Consider the following 24,830-nt stretch of genomic DNA (forward strand, 5'->3'; position numbering starts at 1 on the left):
AAGAAAGACAGGCTGGTACAAAGTTTTCTAACCTGGCTCTTACATGTCTTGAGGCCGGTTCATACTTCAGGCAAATGCGAAAGCGAAGCGAATTTGACGTCACGACAACTATCCGGAAATTTCGCTTGATTTGAAATGTGTTCGGCTTTTGCGATGCGAATATTTGAATTGACATTACAAATTTGCGTTCACCAAAAGTATGAACCGGCCCCTAGGCGTGCACAAGAAGACCATGCATACCAGAATAAATTCAGTGCTCGTACTCAGCGTGCTCCACGTCGAACGCGCATAAACTCGCGCGCATAAACTCGCGCGCCTATGTGGTGAGTTCTTACCAAAGGACTCTCAATTTCATTTAAAGACACGCCCGTTCCGAGCGGATACCATCCCAACCTGGAAAGTACGTCGACTGTAGTGTTGGACACGGGGAGGTTTGACGTGATTGGCCCAAAGCTTCTTGACGTAACCCAGACAGTGTATGACTTGAAACAAACTGCCTTTGGACGCCTGACTTATGAACAACATACTGATAGCTGGTTTATTTAACGTTCCGTCACCCTTAAACAGGATCAATATACTAGCGGTACCAGAGGGTTGTGTTGACGAGAGGACTGTGTGACTAGACTTCGCCCGCAGTAGTTAGTCCCACAATAGAGTCTGAAAGTAAAAGTCACGCAGCGAACTTCAGGAACCCTCACGCGGTCCATCTATGGAGCCTTTACAAGGGGCCGTCATATCACGTTCAGTCATTTTGGGAAGAACCGTTACTAACTGAAACCCCATAAAACACTCATGTTGGAATTTGTATCTTTTTTTCTTCTTCAAGCAATATTTAGAAAAAGTCACCTGGTGATGGGTAAAAAAATGAATTTCATTAACGACCTTTTACTTCCGGCAATATCGTTCGTATAGGTCTCCTTATTCATGCACGTTTATGTTTCACTCTCTGTGCTTTACGTGAAACGAGACCGCAACGTTGCAAAGATTTCCCTACCTGCACTCGATAGGTTCCATGTGTAGTTGAGTTGACTGGACTGGTCCCTGTTCCTATTATATAAGGACCGGTAGCTAGCTGCGGTTTAACGTGTCCAATTAACCCTGGCAATTTGGATGCTGAATATTTAAGTTTTTGTCAGACCAATTACGTTGCAGCGAGAAACAAAAAACACAAGGACCTATCCTTGGTACGCCTCTGTCGGTCAGAGTATGGCAATATATTTTTCAATGATTTTCATCGATAAATCATTTTACGGCAACTTATGTCAAATCAGTGGTTATCGTGTTAAATTTTGGTTATGTAAACAATTTATGATGAATTTTTTTCGGTGACAAAGATGAAAAGGCAAAATATTACATTAGCTCCTGTTTCATTTGTGTTTGAGCGGACATCGTTTCCTCCTTTACATACACTCTGCAGGGTTCTGCCGGATCAATTACCCTCTACCAATCCCTACGTTCAAGGGTCCAGTCCACTAATTCAAGCCCCATTGAAAACAGTGCAAAATCAGCACCGTAAACATCCCTGAGATTTCCGAAACACAAATGAAATTCTTGTCTGGTCACTTATCTTTCAATTTCTTTTCAATTTTTTGTGGGTTAACCGATTACATTTTTAATTATTCCCACAAAACAAAATCACCCCCCAAAAAGTGATTTTTCCGAAGTCTGATTGCAGCCATTTTTGAAGTGGCAACCCTCAACTTTCTCGGGCACTTAGGACCATTTTTCAACCGTAGTTTTCAGCCCTTCTGCCCTCATATGAAAGCTCAAAGACCCAGGGAGTTGATCCTGGCAAAGATTTACACAATCTCACCATTTTGGGGGCCAAACAATCTCCTTTTCAAAAGATACTGTGCGGGCACTTTTAATGCTAATGAGCTGGTTAGAAATTCTCACTTGAATTAGTGGTCTGCACCCTCAAAGGACGCCTGTTAGACGTCTGGAGACTAGGTACTGGACGGGAACCAATCTATTGAATTGACACGACTCAGTTCTTGTCAGCAAAGGTTAGATTAAACATTAGAATCTTTCGTAAAAGTAGATCATGGATTCAAGTTTTTTCCTAAATTTTAATGCAAAATTATGTTGATTTTTTTATTTTGGCTTTTTAAAGATTTTTTTAGATTTTTGTTAGTGACAGTTTCTATAAATTGATGCAAGCAAATAGGTTCTAAATATATATCCAAGGGTTCTGGAAGCGCGCCATCAGGGATCAACTTTCAGGCTTTATTCTTAGAAATAACACAAAATGATTTGAGCAACAGTAATAACAGGAAAAATGCACGTTTCCGCGTATGACATGAACCTTATGCACAAAATCTACTTAACTTGATTAATGTAAAGTAATCTCCCACAAGGCTGAGCGACGCCAGTACCCCCTTTACAAAATTTTCTACAAATAGCATTTGTCCATCACGGCTCTTCATCTGAAACCTAAAGTACACTAACATAATTTTGTTAATACAGGTCCGGGTACTTAAACATCATTAACATTCAAATACAGTTCCAGGAGAAGTTTAGATTTCAACCAACAAGTCCGGTCAATAGACCTTTTAACTAATAAATTCATAGTTATTATGCACGCATGCGCACGGCCTTGGCGGCAATGGTCAGTGAAAATGTACAGGGGTACGATTCTCTCAGGTTCTTTGGCTTTGTTCTTTTTTTCTTCAGAAAATCCCATTAAATTGTTTTTGCTACTAGTTTGAAGTCTGAGTAGGAGTTTTAGTGCTCTGTAAAGTGAATTTAAAATCGTGATTTCTCCTGAGCGCCCGAGATTAAGCGGGAAAAATTGAACAAAGCCAGAAAACCTGAGAGAAAATTATCAAAATCGCAATCCTTTACATTTTCAATTACCCTTGCCGCCAAGGCCATTTGTGTGCATGCGTGCATGATTATAATTTATCAGTGAAAGAGCAGTATTGCGATCCGTGTTTAGAACTTGGTGTCGTTACGACAATAAGGCATTCATGCTAACGTCAGGTCCATCCTGCTTTTTCCGCATTTTGGCAAGAACCTGGAGAAAGTAATGATGGAAAAGAATACGGTAGGTTTTTAAGTCGACATTTGAAGTTCTGTTGCTAAGCTGTTGGGTTGTTTTAGTTTAATGGCGCTTTCAGCTACTCGGCGTTTTGCGCCAATAACTATACGTTTATACATGACCTTTATTAATTAGCATCACATTACGGAGTTAGGAAGAAGGTCCAATTTTAGAGGCAGGAGGAAACCGGAGTACCCGGAGAAAGCAGGCAAGAGCGAGTATGGACTGGAAACCAAATGCACTTAAAGCCTGGGTCAAGCCGGGACTCAACCCCGGGCCTCATTGGTGCAAAGCGAGTAAAGAACCACTATGCTAACCCGCTCCCTCCAGCTGTCATGATGCTTTGCGTTTAGGGTTATTTCTTGTGGCGACTTTGCTATCATGGCTTACTTGTCCTAATGGTAAAGTACCTTGACAACCACCAGCAAGATGATGAGTAAGATGCAACAGGCAGCCAGGACACCTACAGCGACGGTCAATCCAGACTCTAAGTATGACTCTGCTGTATGAACAAAACCAAAAATTACCGGCTCCATTATTGCAGGAGCTTGCTAAGATTCATTCTGTAATTGGCCAGAATAAAAATCATATTGTGCTCAATCAAAAGTTCTCATGTTAAATGGTCAGCTTTGATGACCACAATTTAGTACTGGAATTGCTGCCTCTTGTAATTTCCGAGGCTTCATAGTTGGCCAAAAAGTATCAATGAATGTTGCTTTGGTGGTAAATGTTTTAGTTTATACAACACATCAAATCAAATCAATTTCTGAACTACATAGTCAGCGTTTGAAACACAACAATGTTGTAAAGCTGAACAAACAAATTGACTGGAGAAGGGTTTGAACCTGTAACCTCAGTAATATCGTACTGGAGCTCTTCCAACTTCGAAATTCAGCTCTGTGTTACAGGTTGCTCCCATTTTGTCAGTCTCATTATTCGGGAAAAACAATAGTGTTGTAAACCTTATGGATGTTTACTTAAATTTGACGTGTGTCTGTTATTTTACCTTGGTTGGATCTTAGCTCGGAAGCAGGTGAGATTTTTGCTATGAAAATATAAAGCAAACCATTTGGAATTATAAAGAGCACACATGTGAGTGAATTGTAATCATTCCATTCTATGGGCTTATGCCTTTCAATTTAATGACACGATCAATCGCTGAGGTATACAATCGATACTTACATTTGACCTTGACGTGAGTGCTGTCCACTCTTGTTAATGGTTCTATACCAGCAGATGTTGAAACAACGCAAACATAGTTTCCTGTGTCGTTGATAGTGGCATTGGATATTACAACCTTGAAATGATACCAGATGAAATTGAAGACATTAAAAATAAATCACGCTGAACATCAAGTCTATGAAAAATAGCTTGAGCTTTCAAGTGGTTTTTTTTTTGGTGCAAAAGCTGCCATAGTCCCACAGTCAACTTAAGGGACCTTTATACTCTACGTACAAAAGAATGAAAAACTCACTCTTAATTAAAAGGAATGAGTCCCTTTCAAAAACCACTCCAAAAGAGTATAAAACCACTCTGAAGTGAGTACAAAGCACTTCAAGTATTTCCACTCTTCTAAGGAGCCATATCATAATGTCTTATTTTTTGCTAGACGAACATGATGGCAAAGTTAAGGCAAAAGAGAGACTGCATCTACGGAACGTATTGTCTCATGTTTGTACCTTTCCAGAACCCAGGTCAAAGGTTATGTAAGGTGTTGTATAATATCCCTATAAATAGAAATGTAAACAAAAAGTGTCCTCCATTAAGTTCCTCTTTTGAGTAATGTTCACTTTTTGGAGTGGTATTCACCCTTTTTAGAACAGTTTTAACCCTTTTAGAGTGGTTTTACTATTTGCAGTGGATTTAAATAGGACTCTTTTTGAGAGTGGTTATATACTCTTTTGCATTTAGGTAGATGCACTGAGGTATCGGTGATGACCTGTGTCAAAAGTGAAGTTTGGCAAAATCGATTGGCAGACCTACCCTGTAGTAACCATTCTCCTCGTTATCCAAATAAAAGCGGGTCCTGTCTTCTGGGAGGGGTCTGTGAGAGGAATGTGCAATCAGGTGTTGAATTTGAAGAGAATAGTCACTCTTAGGGATGTTCACATGACATGTCAACTCAATCAATCCTCCCTCCATCACGTCACTTGTAGAGTGCAGTCTCACCCTGACGTCAGCTGTACGGATCATCAATTAGGAGAAACGACATGAAAGGAAATAAATGATTACCGTTTCAATCAAAGATCATGCGCAGTGCGTATCAATAAATGAATGATTTACTCAGCTAAGTTTATATGTTTTTTTAATATCCATACTTTTATTTTAAGTTACTTTTTGTAATTTTAAATTTTTCTTCATACTTCTCAAGGTAACTTCTGTTTATCATAAATCAAACATTTTTTCATGTGACTTGCTGTTTGTTAGTCTTCATGAAATAAACCGCAATGAGTGAAGGAGTGAAAAAAGGTGATTTGTCTTAATATTCCTTTTCATTTATTGACCAAATGTCCGTTTTAATCTCGGGCAGAAAATGAGAGTTCAAATTCCGGCTGCTGACTTTTATAGATGATAAGTTTGATGACTAAATGTGGATTATATGTGTGAATCCTGAACCGACCTGTGTCACACACCATGCCATGGAATCGCCTTAAGCAGCGACACCTGCCAACGTCTGAGCAGTAACCTCCTGATACGCACGAACACTGCTCACTGCTATCAAGGCACGGTCCAGAATCGCCAGATCCTTCATCACGACATGCTGTTAAAATAGCAGAAATACAGGTGATGTCATATTAATGTGTCTTGTGGGTAGGCCTTTGGGTGAGACCTATTATTTCTCATAATGATTTGCTTCAATCTTTTTGAAGAAAGAGTGAAGAAATTCGTATTTAATGGAAATTAGGAAATAAATTGTAAATACCCCAGTTTGTAGTTGAAGGTTGCTTTGTGGATATGGACATTAGAAGTAACAAAAGCGTCAAAACACCATAAGGATAATCATAGACCGGTAGGAAGTATACAGAAAACTCAAAGCAGCACAATGCGCATGGTAATTAAACAACATGTTTAGTCGTATACGTATTCAATCTCACTGTCATGACGGACTTTGCTGTCAAACTACAATAGAGGGATCCCAGTACGACGCTTTTAGCGTCGATCTGCGCACTTCTGCGTTTCAAAACGAGGCTGTATGTGTCAGCTTCACTTCTTAATACGATCAGACGAGTGAAAGGAGTCAAGATACAAAATACATAAATTTAGACTTTTCAGGCTGCAAATTTTGGTAGAAGAGTCTTTCAGGATGACTCGACACGTAAAATCAAAAGAAAAAAATAACCGTTACAATTTACCGCGAACTAACGTACCTGCGATGGTCGTGTATCTGCATGGTTTAAACTGAAGTGGCGTCACAGTTACGAACCGGATACAGCATGTACTTAATAGTCGACTCCGGGGGCGCGCGCGACGAAGTTCAACACAGAGAGCCTCGGTCTCGATGCGGAATTGCGCAGACGGCGCTAATGTGAAATCCCTCCATGGATTCGTTGGTGTTTTTAAAAAGTATTTGACTATTTCCTCTTGTGTGCATTAGTGTTCACGCCTCGAAAGACTTCGAAAGACTTACAAGGTAAAGCACACACCACAGAAAAACCATCCTGCGTGCGCGAACACTCCACGTCATTCCAGCTGCCTGTACCATAGTCCAAGGTTGCGCAATCCTCATTGTTGTTGCTATCGTTGGGCTCGCGGGGTCGCCAATTTCTTCCGAAATCCAAACACATGCATACCAATTAATGAGTCATTAATCTTAATATCTGTACACAACTATAACAGCTCCAAGCGCCAGAGCTTGTCGGACTTTTGACAAGTCAGTTCATAAAGTAGATAACATGATTTCGAATGATTTGATGCAAAGAAAGTCTACGCAGTTCTATATGCAACGAGTTAAGCGAGACAGACAACCATTTCTGGCCAATGTTTGGCGGACTCCAGTAGCGGATCCAGGATTTTCTAAAGGGGGGGGGTGCGAGTGCATAGCGCGAATCCCTCATTTGGGATTCTAGGCTCCCTGTGAGCAATTTCAGGAAGCATATGACCCCTCTTTGTTTCTTGTCCCTCCGGCATTTTTTTGTTTATTCATTTAATACTTTGGTCAAAGGGGGGGGGTGCACCCCCAGGCCCCTGGATCCACGCCTGGACTCTGCTGTTCTGAGCGTTACACAAAGTTTTTTTATGGGTATCTACCATATTTGGCTGTTGTTGTCACGCTAACCTGTTTCAAAGTTTACTGTGAGATAAACAACTGCAATGCAAGGAAATTCTTTGAAATGTATCCTGACAAATACATCGAACTTGAAAGCTTTGTAGAAATTGATGATGAAACTATACCTGAATGTTATGCTGCTTCCATCAATCCACTTAAAGAACCCTTCGTGTTCAGAGTCAGTCAGACCAATCCAAACTAGTGGATTCGCTAACTTGGATAAAAAAGTCTGGAATGAAATTACAAGAGAAAAAAAGCAATACAAAACTTGGAATATCACACAATCGAAGTGAACGTATCAAACTACAATTAAAAGAACACAAGCTTATTTGCAAATAAAACTAATCAATACATCTGAGAATTATCCACAGCACAGAAAATCGCCACTCTCAAATCAACCGCTTTCGCTTCTTGACCGTCAGCGACAAATCTTCAGTGTTTTCACGAAACGACAAAAACCCGGAAAATTGATAATTTTTCGATCTGAAGTCTTCCCTACAATTTTACTTCCTTTTATGCAAAGAACATAATTTAATTAGCAGAATATCAGAGCAAAATGCTGTTTACTTTCCTGGTAACTGTAAACAAACAGCTAACAAAAACCTGGCCTCTTCGCTTTTCTGTTCTCACGAAGCTACAAAAAGTCACATCAGGACAAAATTAGAGAGAATTATACACAATCCCTGTACGACTCTGTCTGTATACACATCCTTGCGAACAATGTTGTGCATGAAAACCTGCGCTCGTGTTGAAATGTAACGAAATGTAACCATTTTCTTCAAACGCGTATGTTTTTTCACGAAGTGACAAAAATTATTGTGTATTATGCATTAAGAAAAAATGAAGTCCAGCGGGTTTTTCTGTTTTCACCAAGTGAAAAAACTTTTATTGGGTTTTATTAATTAATTATTCTTTAATTAAGACAATCTATCTGTAAGTATGGATTAGCATTTGCCAAGTCATATATTTCACGACTTTGTAAAAATTCCTTAACCTGTAGCACAAAAATGATTAAATATGTGTATTGAAAAAGCTGGTATTTTCAAACGCGTTTATTTCAGATTGTCCATTGCTAGATTTTGAGGTTTTTTGTCACTTCGTGAAAATACCGACGAAATATTTATAAAGTTCTGATAAGATGAACACTATTTTAAGCAGGATTTTGTCGAAGATTTCCTGTACTGCTCATCAATTCGCCTCTAATTACCATACATCCGAATTGTCTTTGAAACTGCGAGAGGCTGGCTATGTGGCCTACCTTACTCCACACAAGCTTCACACAACCTGCACTGTGTGCACGTCTGTTGCTCCACACAAGGTATGTAAACAAAATTTAAACCAAACTTACCTTGATCTAACCTCAAAAGACATATCGATTCCAATCAGAAGCCAGCATCTTATCCGCACACCTAATGTGGCACTACATCATTAACTGTACAAACTGAAAAAGCTTATAATGTCGTGAAAATCTTTGACATACATTGAGTTCCCCATCATGGATGACAACCAATTGTGCTCCCCTCTCAATCTCTTCACACGCTGCCTCGGCACCCGACATGGACAACCTGGTCCCATTTACTTTCCAGTAACAGCGATCACGGAAAAATATACCTCCGCTGTGGCAAATGGGATGATTGGCTGCAGCAAAAAACAGATATGAAATTCTTAATTTGGTGATTGGGATCGTATCAATACAATGGAAAACAATTACATGAATAAGCAAGGGAAAAGAGAACCGCAAGGGGGGGGGTTGCACCTTTCACACAAGGACAGGTAAATGACCCTTTGCTAAATTGATGGGTACCATCGAACTATCCTGTCGGTAATAGCAACTTTTGCCAAATGATGCGAACTATAGAGCTGCTTTACACCAAGCAAATAATAATACTAAAATTTATATTTTAAACACGAAAATACCTACCGATAACATCAAGATTGGAAACATAACAGTATGTGCGTATCTTTGAAATGGCAGAGTTCCTCATTTTTCCCACCAAGGGAGATCAGCCGTGCAAAACCCGTGCCATGTGTATCAAGACTTTCATGGTCGCAAATGTTCCTGCCTCAAAATTGAACAGTTAATACCTCTGTGATAAATCAAACTGAAATAAACATATCTTCACTGGGCGTACATATACTTATGACTTATGCCAGAAAATTTTATTTGAAATCTTACTTACGCGTTGACGAGCATGCGTAGTGGTGCTCAGAATGACACTGCGTATCCACCCATACACCTCCAAGGTGAGACACAATTGCGCAGTTATGATTAGAAGAGTTCCAGGGATGAGTATAGCCCCAATTACTACGACAAATTGAGAACGTAAAGTTACTAGTTTCTGTTCAGGTAAAACCTGTCAAAGGATATATTGAAAATAGCATCTCATGGGCCAATCTAACCCACCGACTCACCCCCTTAGAATGCTGCGGCGACCACCTAGTGTGCAAAAATCCCTGTTTTATTTCATTTTTTGCTGAGTTTTCGTTCTGTTCCTCCTTTCTTGACATTGGGTATAGATGTGGAACTGTCTCTGGAGTCATGTTTTTGTGGACTTGTGTGTATTTGGTGCTTTTCCTGAGCGAATTCAGCCAAATTCTTGCCAGTCCCTCCGAGTCTGGAAATGGACACGTACGACCATTGCTCATTATGTTCAAGGGACATGAGCTGCTGCAGTTACGGCCATCGGCTAGGCCCCACCCATCACAGACATTCCACCGGAGATACGTGTACCGCGACATAAGCAAGGGGGGAAACGGAGGCATTCGTCAAGGCCTGCATGAACGAACGCTATGAATACCAGGACAGCGGGTCATGTACTTCAGTGAAATTGGTTTAAAAAGTCGATACTCTGGCCGTTTATTGATGGCTTTCTTTGTGAGCGTATGGACAGAAACTCGGACCCCCATAAGGTGAGTGGAGGCGGAGTATGTGTCCATAATTTATCAATGAAAGATGGTGTACAGATGTCACAGTAAAACATAGATACTGTTCACAGGACACTGAGTTTCACAGGACTTTGAATTTCCAACCATTGCCCTGAGTCCATTTTTTACCTCCCAAGGGAGTTTAACCAAATATTTCTTACTGTTGTGTACATTCAGCCCAAAGCTGATTTGGATAACGCCTCAAGGAAAATTGCCGACATTGTGGAGGATCTTGAACTACGTTCACCAGACTCCTGGAAACTTGTGCTCGAAGACTTCAATAACTGTCACAGATCTTCTAGGTAACAAAGCCGCTTTCTACTTGTTCATCCTCATGATGGACTGTAATTATGTCTTGCAAGTATTCGTATCTGTGTCCCGGCGTCGGGAGTTCAAGCCCAAAAGTCTTCAAGACAGCTACCAATATACAGTGTGTTACTGATTTTGACTTTACGGATGGCATCGCTGTGTTCAGTGATTTGCAAAACACCCGAATCCCAAATCTCAATTCACATCAGTGAAAAAGAGACAAGGTTAATGGCATAAGGTGAAGTTCCATCATCATACTTGCATGGCACTCCAAAATGGCATTCCTCGTAACGCAAAACTTCAGATATACCCGGGGGTGGATTAGCACCAGCGACAAGGTCGTATCAACTAGAAAGCCTTGGCTCTCATTGTCTTCAGAAGACTCAGTAATATCTTGAAGTTTCCCCTGTCCATCGGACAGTCGATTTGGTACCTGTGCTGCCAGCATGGATGCAAAATGTGGACTATGAACCACAAGAAATAACCGACTGGTGCTTTACGCGTAGCTCCTCAAAGTCAACAGTAGGACTAAACAGCCAGGAGTTCGCAATGCTCATCTATATGTATATTCTATTGGCTTCGGTCTTCCAGTCAACTGCATTATTGCCAAGAGTACGCCGTGCCATTTTGCTGCCCAATCTATTCGAACCGCTGATCAGCCAATTTCTGGACCCTTTTTATGCGAACCAAATATGAACTTTGCAAATCTGTCTGATGTTCAGACAATTTGACACTATACAGCGGCGCAGAGGAGCACAAGGTAAGGCGTTTAATATCTGGTCGACAGCAATTGTGGTTGACGGGAAGACTACTTCCAAACGAAATACCAAGGCTTTCTAGCTGAAATGTCCTCGTCGCTAGTGCTGTAATCCACGAAACGATCGATGGCGGTGATTTAGTGCAAATCAGCCTACATACTGACTCATAATCCACAGTAAGTCTTCAGTGAGAATAAAATTGGTTGGTTGAACACGTGAAATCAACGAACAAAAATACTCTTCTGTGATTAAATTTGAACAACTTACGTGTAGTTTGGGTACGTGCCATCGACCCAGGACCACTGTCCGTCTGCATGTATATCATGTAGACCAATCCACATATCATGATAGGGCAGTGTCGCATGCAACCAGTCCTGAAACAGGCCAAAACTTGACGTTACACCAACGGAAACAACTTTTATTATTATTTCACTGATCTCGTTTTTGGTTTTTAATAATAAAGGAATGGGAAATGATAAAAGACTTAAGTCCTTCTATTCATTTTTGGGACAATAGTGTCTGCTTTTTTAAACTTAAAACTGACAAAAATGCACAAAATTCAGTTTATATCGCTCGTGTTTCCTCGAGTCAGTGAATTCCCTTTTGTTGGAGTCAAGTCATAATATCTAGTGACTTAACTCGACTCGAGTCACTGTGAGCAAATGACTCGGCTCGAGTCGAGTCCCTTATCATAAGACTGAATCTCCGAAATGTCTAATTTAAAACAACTTAACTTGGAAATATGGCATCATGAAATTCAATGAGAATGTAACTCAGAAATCCGGAAATCAATGATAATGTATCTCTGAAAATCAGAATTCAATTATCATGACGTATATAATTTCTAACTAATTTCTATATAATTTCTGACTCGCGCCACAAAACTGAGTGACTAGTATTCTTCGGAACGACATGATCGATGATCATGATTTGGTCACAAATTTGTATGCAAGTATTTGCAACCGGCGAACAACTTGGCCTAACCTTTGGGGGAGCGGCCAACGCCTCAGTCATCACTCGCAGTGACTGATTTGTTATATACGTGCAACACATACATCCTACCATGAATTTAACGAACAAATAATGACAACAATCAAAATATTTAATGTATGTTTTTTCTTCATGAACGTATTTTTGGCAAACTCTTTTGATTCAAATCTATCTGAGGTCTCGATCTCACCTCTTGTTCTTGGTTGGTAATCACAGGCAACCGAACATTACCACCATATTGGCTGCATTTGTGATTTGCGTCGAGCCAATTAGCCGGTTCTGTGCTAAACCAGTAGCAACGACCCTGGAACTGGACACCATCGGAGCAAATTTGGGGATGACTTTTATCTGAGAAAGAGGTTGAGAAATGGATGAAAGGAAAGAGAGTCAGGAGAGCAGCGAAGGAGGAATCGGAGCCATGATGTCCGCCCAAATACACTGGATAGATGTCCTCTCATCTTCCACATAATTTTGTAGACGCAAACACCATTTATTTTTGCTTGGCGGACGGAGTAATGTGACAAAGAAGATTTGCGGTTGAACTTTGTAAAATCTCCTTTGTGAACCAGCGAGGTTCTGAAAAGAACATGTTGACAAAATGTTTCGGACGGCATTATCTCGTCATTGTCAGGTGTGAAAAGAGTGAAAAACATATTCTCTAAAACAGGGAGTCCCTCATACCCTCCAAGATGGTGAAAACAACCCTAAAAGAGGGAATAAGGTCTTGAAGAGTGAAACTTGCACCAAAAGATGGGCAAATATGAGGGACAACTATTTTTTACTTGAAATTGCTGTCTGTTGGAATGATTTTTGCTCTCTCTGGTTTCCACTCTCTTGTGTAGGCCAAGTGGGTTTATACTAAAGGACTCACTTTTTGAGAGTTTTTTTTCATTCTGTTGCATTTAACAGAGTTATACCTATCGTAGTCATTGGGTTTGATGTCACAGGACTAGACTGACATGATGTAAATAGGTTGCCTGCGAATTTTGTTACACTGGGAACACCAATAATGCTGGTTCATTGTCTTAATATTTCCCCATATTTTTGGCGTTTTAAAACGTTTGATATTCAGGTATTGTACGTATCACTTCCTGATTTGAGGCTTGGGGGAACATGCATTTTCATTGTCGATTTTATTTTAATAAATAACAAATATGCCAGTCAGCTGGTCAGTTATAAAAAAAAATGGATCGTAATTGATGGACTTACCAGACTGGCAATACACCTTCAGAATACAGGAAACTAGATGAGCTAAGAAGATCCGTGAACTCAACCCGGGCATGCTTCAAGTCCACAGCTATCACGGAAACAGGACCAATGGAACGGAAGGAACAGCTGATTTGTAAAGCCGAACTTGTATATTCTTACTAGGACAAAGACATGCATGCATACGATGCTTGTTTCCTCAATGGCACAAACAGGAAAAGCCATACACAATACGATAACAGCAGTTTGACGAGCAAAATGTCGGGTACAGGTTGGTCTATAGACCCTTTCACCCACGTGACTGGATAGCGCTAAATGTAAACACTGTACTGCCACCATGTGTGGCCCGCCCTGGCCATGGTGATTCCACAAATTCCTACGGGCAGCTTCAACCACGTGCAAATACTGCATGCTTGACTAGTTTATCTTGAATAAGTAGATTACCATCAGAACACATCACGATTGTGACATCACAGGAAAAAGGTCTATAGGTGCAGACAATGGGGGCTTAGTTATTCGTATATACAAGGAAGAGACGTCCAAAGTAGAAAGGAGTTACTACTATGTGCAGTGATGGTAACAATGCTTCTATCTGACGTTTAACAATTACTTTGTAATATTTCTGTCTTTATGACTTGTATTGCAATTTAAGGGATGTTAATGGCGACAAATCTGTAGACACCGGCATTTAGCGGCCTCTGCATTATCTCGCACGCTGCGGGGGGACACGTGCACGCGTGATGTCTGGAGATGAGTGTGACACGTGGTTGTCGGCATGCACGTGATCGATAAACAGTGTGGGGGGGTTACTGAATCATCCCCCATCGTCTTGCGACTATTAAAACTTAAGTGGATCGTGAAAAAATTGTCAGACTTCCAACGATTAAAATGCTTTTAATATTATTCGAAAAAGGAAAAACAATTTTCGAAAGCCATAAATATGCAAATCTGAATACACATTAAAGGTGTACATCGATATTATAAACAACGACCTCTATATAAAGTCGTATGGTGTCCTTCCCCACCCTTCTTTCAAATTTTCATGGCCGAGTGAGTCATCCCCACACCTTCCCCCATCCTCCATACCCCATTTCAGGCAGAAATTTACGCCAATGGATTTTAACACTCCATACAAACCTTACTGCTACAGGTCCCGTTCGATCAACTGTTTTCACAAAATAAAACTTACACGAATTTTTAGTTTTACGTCTTCTTCAAAACACTGAATAGGCCTCGGACTAGAATTCCACGTATTTGAAAATGGCTAAAATAAATTCTTAATCATTTTCTGAAAACAAAACTTGAAACCTCAATTGCACCTTTATACACAGCTGATTGGTGTTTCGGTTAGTTTTAGCATGTCGTAGACTGATTTTCAAATAATTATTTATCACAATGAGTACCAGAAATTCATGTAGGTCAGAACTTCTTCATGTACCCTAAGCCTACATGGATTCTAATGTAGAAGTGGGCAACCGATGTACAGTACTGAAAACAATATCCGTAAGACCCAAAACAAAAGTCTTTCGTCTCTGGTTAGCGCGCATCGATTTCAAGCCTGCGCGTCAATGTTTTCTCAGAGAGCTGCACCTGCTATTGCCACACTGCATCAACATTTTTGGGGCAGCTCAGTCTTTTACTTAGGATGATAGATTCCGACAAGACCGATGTTGAACAATGCTAGACTATGGAAACTAAGTTGTTTGATGTCAGCTTATAATCATATGTCATTTTCCAATACTCAACTTTGTCTCCGTCTCAGGTTCGTTTCCGAAACCAATTCCCGACTGTAGGCCTGAAGCGTTTAAATTAAATTGAAGTACTGTAATGTTAGACTCTTTTGCATCTTACTTGATATTTTTTGCACTATTCGAAGTCAGGTAGCAAAAAAGCATATGAAGCCTGATACGGATCCGAAGTCGAGTATTGGAAAAGGGCCATAATAAAGCTGGTCTAGTCCCATGACTCGATACGTGTGTCTGCACAATCCAACCCTGGAGGATGGGGAAAAAGCTGCGTCACCGCACCGATTCCGGACCATCAATCTGACCAGAGACAAACTACTTTCCTTTTTCGATGGGCCTAAGGAAAGTGTAACATAACTTTACTTATAATATTAGTAGTGCTACAACATGCCGGTACCTTGTCTTGAACTGGAGCTATGAGTTGGCTTTCCACTCCGTGATATCAGTATACGTCGTTCGTTTTCTACTGGCTTACAACTAACGACACGATTCTAAGGGTGGGCTGTTGCTTATATATCGTTGATGGAGGCTTGTGGGTGAAAATAGGTACCAGTCAATTTACGGATGTCCCTGAGTTGCACTGGATACTTGGTGTAAATAGCCAGATTCCGGTGTTAACCATGTAAGAAATGTTTAAATGGTGCATCAAGTAGCTAGTCAGACTCGAACCATGTTGATCACACCGGCACATCCTACGGAAGGAATCTGTAAAAATTAAACACTCATATACAGTCAGGGAGCGCTCTCACGCTGACACCGTATTTTACCGCCGAATTTTAAATCATGGGCGGAGATCCTGGGGAAATCATTCCTCCCCAAATGAGATTTCTTATTGGTGGATCCGCCCATGTGCCAAGCTAATTTCACCAACAACTCATACATGCACCTGTTGTCGAGTAAAACTTGCACTCCATTATTTCCCAGTAAGCTTGTCTTTAGTAACATAACTTGAGGTTGATAAAACGGTGGTATACAACATAATGGAAGTTAATACATTTTTTGAGCACTCAGAAATGTAGGGATCACTCGATGGAGGCCTGCATTGGGTAACACTTCGGTGCACAATCTTTGCTGAACGCGAAGGATTTGATAGACTTTCATGTATGCTATACATGTATATTTTGCTTGCGTTGTTTTCGAAAACAACCAGTTTCTCAGTGACTCAGAGACAGTAATTTTTGAGCTGGGGGATGTAGAATTTATATTCTTCAACGACTGTCGCAAATTTGTCTGTATAAAAAGGCGCCTTTCAATGTGTCCGTTTTGGGTGTGCGTTGTACACATGATGCGTTCATGCATTTCACTTTCCCGGACACAAAAATAGACTCCACATCACACAAGCGTGCGTTGCGTTCGGCTGTCAAAATCGCCCCGGGAGCGATTTTGACGGATACGGAACGCTTGGCGCAATTGTCGATGCCCATATGGAAAGGTGCTTTAAGAAGGATTCTTTCCTCATAGAGGGGGCTAATACTTTTTTTTTCCAGTTCTCAGTGTTAGCGCTTTCAATCTCCTGAACAAAGTAATGGTAACACATGTGCGGGGGGGGGCTTAGTTGCCCCTTCAGCCCCGGACATGTCGTAGCAACGTTATGCCACAGACCTGGGACCCGTTTCCTGGTCGGTGTACATACGTATCAGTACCAGGCTTAGCCTGGCATCAGCAGATCGTAAGAAATGTAAAAAAAATATTTCCTGATTCACATGACCTTGCCCTAATTGATTTTATCAGATCACGTTTACTTTCTTTCCAGAAAGCACTTGGAAATATTTCCCAACGCACAAACAGATTTGCTGTATCATGCCCCCATTATTCGTACAGAGGCCCATGGCACAGTGCCTAAAGTGTCTGTTGGACCACGGAGGAAGGACATCCTTCCTCCGTGGTTGGACCTTGGAACATGTGGTAGGTGTTGGACTTTGTGTCGTTCAAGTCACAACCGAAAATATGAAACAAGGAAAGTGCAACCAAAGACTTCTGCTCTGACTTGTTAGCACTGCCCCGAGCAGGACCAAGAGAGAGCGCAATTTTCCTCGCAGCAGCAGAGCTGTACAGTGGCACCAGCTTCCGATTCTGGGAGCACAATGTCCATGTATTTGAAATTTCCTCGTTATTTCACATCACAATTTACGTTATTCTAACTTTCATATCTTAGACCTAGTTTCAATATAAATAAAATGGTTCTTACTAAGAGTGGCGAAGCAAAAAACAAAACAAAAAAGACATTTATTGTCCAAAGGGCCATAAGGAAATGATCCCAAAATTAAAATGTATTTGTCCAAAAGGGGTTTTCCAGGGTTTGGGTGGGGAGGGAGTAGATATGAGAAACGGACAGGGTATGGTTAAGTGTTCATTAGGCCATTCCGCCATCCACACTACGGCCATGGTGTTTGTAATGTTAATTGTGATGGTAAATCAACTCTATAGAGGATTTTTCTACATGGATTTTTCTTTTGGGAGGAATAAACGTCCAGTGACATCAGAACAAAATCACTCTCCCATTATTGGACTCTGGTCTTCCTCACCAGGGAACCACACCTCACCCCACGTGGGCTAATCTTACCCTGAAATCGACATTACACGTCGCTTCACTACATACATAAACACTGAAAACCTCAAGCGTCAGTTGGTAAAGAATCATTTCCATAGCAGATTTGGAAATGGATCGATGTGTACGTGTACACTGGTATGATATTTGAGCCGTTCACGCTGGAAGGATGCAACGTTTTCCCTTTACAATTGCACAGAAGACAAGCACTACACAGCGCGGTCATTCTTAGACTGAAAGTTGACCCCTGATGGCACGCGTCAGGTAAAATAACATGCAAAATGTTTAGAATTTGTAAAACTTTTTCATCCAGATACTTCTTAAAACTTAAACTAATAAAATGGCCTTTTGTAAATTATTTGCTACCACATTAAAAATCACCTTACTTCAGAGATAAATATCCGGCCAAATACTGACCTATCACTTCCCGAAAATCTAAAATACATGAAGAACAGTGCAATTCCGAGGTCACAAACGCAGACTAACAGTCACAGAATTATACTTTATGGTAGTCTGTCCGGAAAGGCCAAAATAAAAAGGGATCAAATTTTTTCAGGGTTGTTTTGATTCATTAACTGCGTTTACGAAAGATTCCCAGGTTTCATTTAACCTTTGTTGACATGAACTGTGTCCGGTCAACTCAACTGGATTCAGAACACATTGAGTGCAGGTAGGTAAATCTCTGCAACGTTGTACAATCTCGCTTTCAATCTCGCACAGGGAGTGAAAACAAAATAATGTGCATGGACAAGGACACCTAGGAACGATATTGCCGGAAGTAAAAGTTAATGGGATTCGTTTTTTACCCATCTCCTGATTACTTTTTCAAAAATATTACTCAAGGAAGACAAAGGTTAAATTCCAACGTGAGTTTTCATGGGGGGGTTTCAGGTAGGAATAATTCTTCCAAAACTTATTGAACGTGATAGGACGGTCTCATGTAAAATCCCGATTGGGGAACGACCGCCAGGGGTTTTGAGCTAGCGCTGCGTGATCTTTTACTGTCAGGCCCTATTACGAAAGTATCTCATGCATGTGCACATTCAAATCACGATACTTTTCATTTTTTTTCTCAGCAGGCCGCTTTGAATGGTGAATACATTTTGAATTGAAATGATTCGCTATTGCCATTCAAAGTGACATACTAAGAATAAATGAGGCAACCACCATGCACTAACAGGGGACTAGTATTAGTCCTGCTTCGATATTGGAATGAAACTTGTATAAATAAACATAGTACCTCAATAAACTCAAGGGTGATAGCTAGTCATGATTCAACACCAGCAAGGATGACTTACCAGTGATGACTTGTGACTTAAGAGTCTCGGATTTCACAAACATATTACTGTTACTTCTATTAAAAACTCTGTAGTGCCATCAAGTGAATTGAGTTTTTTTTCCAAGATTTTGTTTGTTGAAGGCATAATTATGCCCTCCAGTGAGTTCTTATGAGTTTTATATTGAGATATATTGTTTCTCTTTATGGAAACAAATCGTTTTTACGAGATATATTTTTCAGAATTCGGCTTTAGGAGATTTCTTTTTGTCCGTATTATGAGTTTTGTATTTGAAATTTATTTGTAAGAAATAAATTTAACCTGAAAGTATGTATCTCTTGAAATGAAACTAGGCCCCAGATCTAAAAAATAAAAATTATCTACCATTTTGTATATGCACATGGCTGTACACATATTTCAACCTTCGAACGGATCATTCAGTAAGAACAGTACAATATGTTACGAAATGTGATATTAGCCGTTGCTTACACCTGTGTTCAAGCTTGTGCTTATAAGGTATGTATTCCCGCAAACCATGGGTATAAACCTGAACAGATGTGCGGGTTTGTTGATCAGGTTTTGAAAAGTCCAAGACTTAATCAATCTATCGTAAAGACACAGACACACTGCTTCAGTCTGTGTCTTGAACATCCAGACTGCAAGTCTACAAACTACTTCTTGAAGACACATGAGTGTGTCTTAAACAACGTATCACATTTTGACGGTTATACTCAGGAACTGAAGAGAATATCTGGAAGTTTCTATGCATTCGCCCAATCAGGGGTGAGTATATAACGCAGCAGCAATGTCTATTTTCTACCCAGTTATTAAACACTAGCACTACACATCATATAAGTTGAGACTATAAAGTATCGGAATCAAAATAAATCAAATAAGCCAAATATCGGTGTTAAGTGTCAATCTCCTAAACACTTCATTGATGAAGCCTGCTCAGTTATGAACTATAGTGACAGTGTATTTTTGTCTTTTCCCCGTCCTGAATATGAAACGAGCAGTGCATGAACTGTGGCAAGGGCTCGCATGGGAGCAGCTATAAACATGGAACAAAAAACTTATCGCCGATTTTGTGACGATACAAAATTCTTATGCAAAAATATACAATTCACTTTGTACCAGTTATCTTTCATTTAAATCTTAAATTAAGTTTGATCGTCTCCGATTTCCAAAGTCGAACTATGATCGTACTCAAACTATACAGGGTGTCCCAGAAAAAAAACCCTGAGGAAAGGGGTTAATATGCCCAAACCATGAGATGTGATTATAATGTATAAGGATCTCCAAAAGTAGAAGCAGTATTCTTTCAAATGATACCTTGATGGTACCCCTCCTGTCATGCATGACTGAACACCATTGTCTTGAAAATGGGGCATCCGAACTCAGTGGTAGCACTTTGGATAAACCAGTGAATGAGGTTGTCCTCTGTCATGCTTGTCCTGGTTGAAGGTGACAACAAAGGTCGTGTTAATGAGGGAAGATTGCCTTTTGGCACTTTCAAGTTATGCAATAATCTGGTTTAAACGTGTTGACTTGCCCCGAGGTAGGCCAGTGCAGCGTTGAAAAGTGTTCAAAGCAGGACAGCAAGTCTGCAACATGGTGCAACTTACCAAAGAGCAAAAAGTGTTTGTCGTGACGAAATTTCTTGAAAACAAGAGCTTTCAAGCCACCCAAGCTGCATTTAGGGAAGCCTTCCCTGATGGGGATCCACCGGCCAAGTCGACCATCTGGGAAAGTGTGCCCAAATACCTCGAACATAGGACAAGCCTTAATTTGAATAAGGGTTATTCGGGAAGAAGGTGCATAGTGCCAACCCCTGAAAACATTGCTGCAGTTCGAGAGCAACTTGTCAAACAGCCAAGGGGAACCAGTTGCTGGAGGAATGGACTTGGACTGTCCCATTCTTCGTTTAACCGGATAACGCGGTTAGACCTGCAGTTCCATCCATACCGAATGCACATCCGCCACCAACCTTTGCGTGGAGACCTCAGGAGGAGACGGGAGTTTTCTCAATGGCTCCTGGAACGCATCCAAGGTGTTCCAATTGAGTTTGGATGCCCCATTTTCAAGACAATGGTGTTTAGTCATACATGACAGGAGGGATACCATTAAGGTATCATTTGAAAAAATACTGCTTCTACTTTTCGGAGATCCTAATACATTGTAATCATATCTCACGGTTTGGGCATATTAACCCCTTTCCTCAGGGTTTGGTTTTTTCTGGGACACCCTGTATAGTAACACCTTGCTCGGGGACGTGAGACACGTTCTTTATGTATAATTGATGCTTTTATGAGAAAGTAAACTTAAGAAAACCCAACACCGTTTTTCGTTGACTTTTGAAGATAAACATTCGTGTCAATACTGTGTCTGTCCAGTCTGACTACAGTATGAGATCAAGCACCGGGCAAAGAACATATCTAGCAGAGACCACATGGATTGAAAGAGGTAAGAACTGTTCTGTACAAGGTGCACGGATACACCCTACACACCTGTAAGGTGACTTTTTATGTTTTATTTTTAAGAATTATTTTCCGACAAATGAACTATATGGAGCATTATTGCCAGGGTTGTGTTTGCCAGCTGCGTTTGTGTAAATTCCAAAGTAAAGCCTCTCGTACGGCGTCCGAAACTCTGTGATTATTTACGGGAAATACCCTTCTTCTTGACGGTACCGCCTCATGATGCCAAACCTGTACTCCAGTTTCATGCATTTCATTGATGTTCAGCTATGTAGTTGATCATAAGGGTGTAGTGATTAAGCATTCTGGAGAAAATGGGCAACATTCGTGGAACTAAGCGAGAGGGACATCGTTGCACGCCGGTCATACCACCATGCATGTTTGTTGGTTGGCTACCCGACGCAAACCGTGTAGTTGAACCTAGCTCAACTTTGCCGATCGATCGCGGGTTGGTTTGCGTTTGTCTACGTTGTCGGCGACACCACCGTTTGACGTTTCCATGTGCCCGCGTTGCAGTTTGTGTCTTGATTTCGTTGCTCTCAGCGTTTCTTATACGTCGATGTGGAAACCACACTCACGGATATAAGTGACGCGGTTTTCTTTGCTTTGTAACCTGTTTTCACCGTCTCGATTTTGCATTTATACCAGTCTGATTATTCATATGAACTTCTGAAATACATAACTTACAGCTTGTAAACAGTTCACAGCAAGTGATTTAATGCCACGAATCAATTCTTGTAATGTAGAATTGCCACTGATGGGGAAAGCAAGTCAGCAAACCTCAACACACAGCCCTTTACTTGGCCCTGAACGAGCCATTGATGGTGATGTGAATACCAACATGAGAGAAATGCCCTTCTGTGCTCACACGGGTAGGTGTAAAGAAGGTACTCGGCCTATTCCATCAGTAATCATACCCCTGTATACAACACCTGAATAAATCTCATCGTCTGATTGATTGGTCACCATCAAGTGTGGACCTGTTGGTTATCTGTTGATTACACAGTTGTATTGTGTGCACATGTGGGGAGCAGAACATATAATCTGCCACTTATGACTTCGTTCAGATCATTGTACTTATGAGAAAAAATCATTATTTGAATATAATGAACGCAGTTTGGCCAAATTCATTTAGACGTGCCCGAGTGAACATACGTGTCTCACATACAACTTTGAATGACGAACATTGGCTGTCACATTACAAGACTTGTATATTAATAAAAAGACGGTTATGAGATGTGGAGAAAAGACTACAGGACTGGCAGGAAGTGATCATATGGGGGAAAACTGGCCCATAATTCGTAATAAATCAGAACTGGTCAAATCTATCTTATACCTTTAAGCTATCTCCGAACATCCTTGGTGGCGTGTTAACTTGGGGGGAGAACACTGTTTGGGGCGAATCACCATTGTCAATAGAGGTGACTGCTGTGGTAAGCGATGAGTCAACTTAGTAACTCGGTTACAAAGAACACAACAAACACTGTATTTTACTTATGACTGAATAAGACCAGAGACAAAATTATCGTTTGGTTCTAACTCTATACTGTTAAGGTTTACCAGCTTTCCATGTGTTTTTACCTAGATGTACTTGCGATGTAATATTTTTCCCAAATGATGTGCTCATAGGATACCACAAAAAGTCCAAACCAAAACAGAACCACGCGATGCACAAAATACAAGACACACAAAAAAATAATAGAAAACTGCCTTAACCGAAGGCGTGTTTGGCTGACATATGACATCAAACAGGAAAATCGTGTTATGCATACTACCTCTAACTTGTACAAAAAGAATAAGCGGTACATATACCATAAGTAAGCACAATCCTCGCGTTTTGTCAACTTTAATGTTTACCCATACTTTAAATAGCTCTCAAATGTCACTTTGCTTTTAACTTTTCACAGCAAAACGCTTGACCGGGGCAACAGTTCGCGTGGGTGTCAACTTAAACGTCTCCAGTAACATGATATGTGGCTCAGCAGTCACTGAATCTCAGGCCCAACCGGGGGCATGGATTGAGTTTGTTTGCTCCCCTCCTACTTTGGCTCGTTATGTCAGTGTAGATGCTAACTATGGTGATAAAAATGATTTCCTTCAACTCTGTGAAGTCATGGTCAAGGAATGTGTGCAGGAGAAGTAGTTATGTGATTTATGATAATACAGCTTCAGATGAAATGATCCTCAACATCAAATTAAATTCTAACTTTAGGTTTATGTCATGTGCTGAATGGTGATCAGTAATCATAGAGAATCAAATTGAAAAACCTGCAATATACATGATTAAATTCTTGGAAAACACGACCCCAGCCGCCAACTTACCGCCTTATGCATGTATATCATACGATAAAATCAGGGGACCGTAACGGAAATTGACACGCCATACGTCGATCATAACTCGCTATATAAAAACTGGTGTACTTAGTATATGTCAGTTGCGTATCCAGCAGGGGGACTTGGCCCCCCTCCCCCCGTTTTTTTCATTTAAAGAAAAACAACATTTTTTCAACTGAATACTTGATAGCTGAGTAGGAAACAAACTAATCGGTATATTTATCAAATAAATAGGCTATATTTTCTCCCTCTATAGTCATGGTGAATATTTGTTTTTGAATTCCCCCCCGACACCAAGAGCGGGATACGCCGCTGCTAAATGCATTCATCCTTTTGTAATTCTGTTTGATATCATGAGCAACTTCTACATAGGTTTTATTGCTGCGGCTTTGGGGCAGCATAGTGACTGTCCTCAACAGTATTGCCTAGGTTTTCTACGTCAGGATACAATGTCACACCGCTATAACGCCACTCCTGCATGAATCCTCCTACATGTGCCTCCTAAATGGAAATGCGAACTAGATTTTTATCCTAATTTAACACCTGGTGTAATAATTACAGAAACATAGTCCAACGGAACGTCTACTTTTACATTTCCTGAGCCCTTTCAAAGCTGACGTATACAGGAAATCAACATTTCTATTGGCCAGGAACGTCCTGATGTCTCCTGGCCCTCTGGGTCACACATGGCCCTGCAGGGATAGACGTGACGACAGTGAGGCATGTTTCTGCTAATAAATCGAGTCATTTTCCCATTGGTACTTCATTTGTCTCATGTACACTTCTGACACTCTGTGGATGAAGCACACATTTTAAATTACAGCAGCTAGTCACTGCATGATGTGTTCTCGCAAAAGGTTTTAGCTTCACCCACGTACCTAGATGCTGCCCTCTGTTTATGCGCTCAAGTGTTAGTATTATTTGTCCTGCGTAATAATTTAATTCTTTAAATCT

At 40.6% G+C, this 24,830-nt stretch overlaps 2 protein-coding genes across 3 annotated transcripts; one reads left to right on the forward strand and one right to left on the reverse strand.

The window, feature by feature from the left end:
- Positions 1 to 512: 512 nt before the first annotated feature.
- Positions 513 to 15,952, reverse strand: LOC110980444 (lymphocyte antigen 75-like). 2 transcript variants are annotated; one of them, XM_022237128.2, is made up of 14 exons: positions 15,638 to 15,952; positions 13,499 to 13,586; positions 12,480 to 12,637; positions 11,567 to 11,673; positions 9,488 to 9,612; positions 8,788 to 8,945; positions 7,433 to 7,536; positions 6,669 to 6,805; positions 5,661 to 5,801; positions 5,024 to 5,220; positions 4,223 to 4,337; positions 4,047 to 4,085; positions 3,451 to 3,539; positions 513 to 3,016 (listed from the first exon to the last, which is right to left on the reverse strand). In XM_022237128.2, exons 2-14 carry the CDS (start codon positions 13,569 to 13,571, stop codon positions 2,951 to 2,953), a joined length of 1,509 nt encoding a protein of 502 aa, XP_022092820.2. In that variant the 5' UTR covers positions 13,572 to 13,586; positions 15,638 to 15,952; the 3' UTR covers positions 513 to 2,950. The 2 variants fall into 2 exon arrangements, with proteins under 2 accessions (XP_022092820.2, XP_022092819.2); XM_022237127.2 differs by having other exon boundaries at positions 3,451 to 3,542; positions 15,638 to 15,951.
- Positions 15,953 to 19,520: 3,568 nt separating this feature from the next.
- Positions 19,521 to 24,023, forward strand: LOC147799906 (uncharacterized). The gene is made up of 4 exons (XM_087133875.1): positions 19,521 to 19,848; positions 21,459 to 21,528; positions 22,289 to 22,414; positions 23,450 to 24,023. Exons 1-4 carry the CDS (start codon positions 19,522 to 19,524, stop codon positions 23,683 to 23,685), a joined length of 759 nt encoding a protein of 252 aa, XP_086990001.1. The 5' UTR covers position 19,521; the 3' UTR covers positions 23,686 to 24,023.
- The last annotated feature ends 807 nt before the right edge of the window (positions 24,024 to 24,830 follow it).

Source organism: Acanthaster planci, linkage group LG02, assembly GCF_054643075.1.
Source record: "Acanthaster planci isolate LZ-2023a linkage group LG02, COTS_SCS, whole genome shotgun sequence".
NCBI classification, from domain to species: Eukaryota; Metazoa; Echinodermata; class Asteroidea; order Valvatida; family Acanthasteridae; genus Acanthaster; species Acanthaster planci.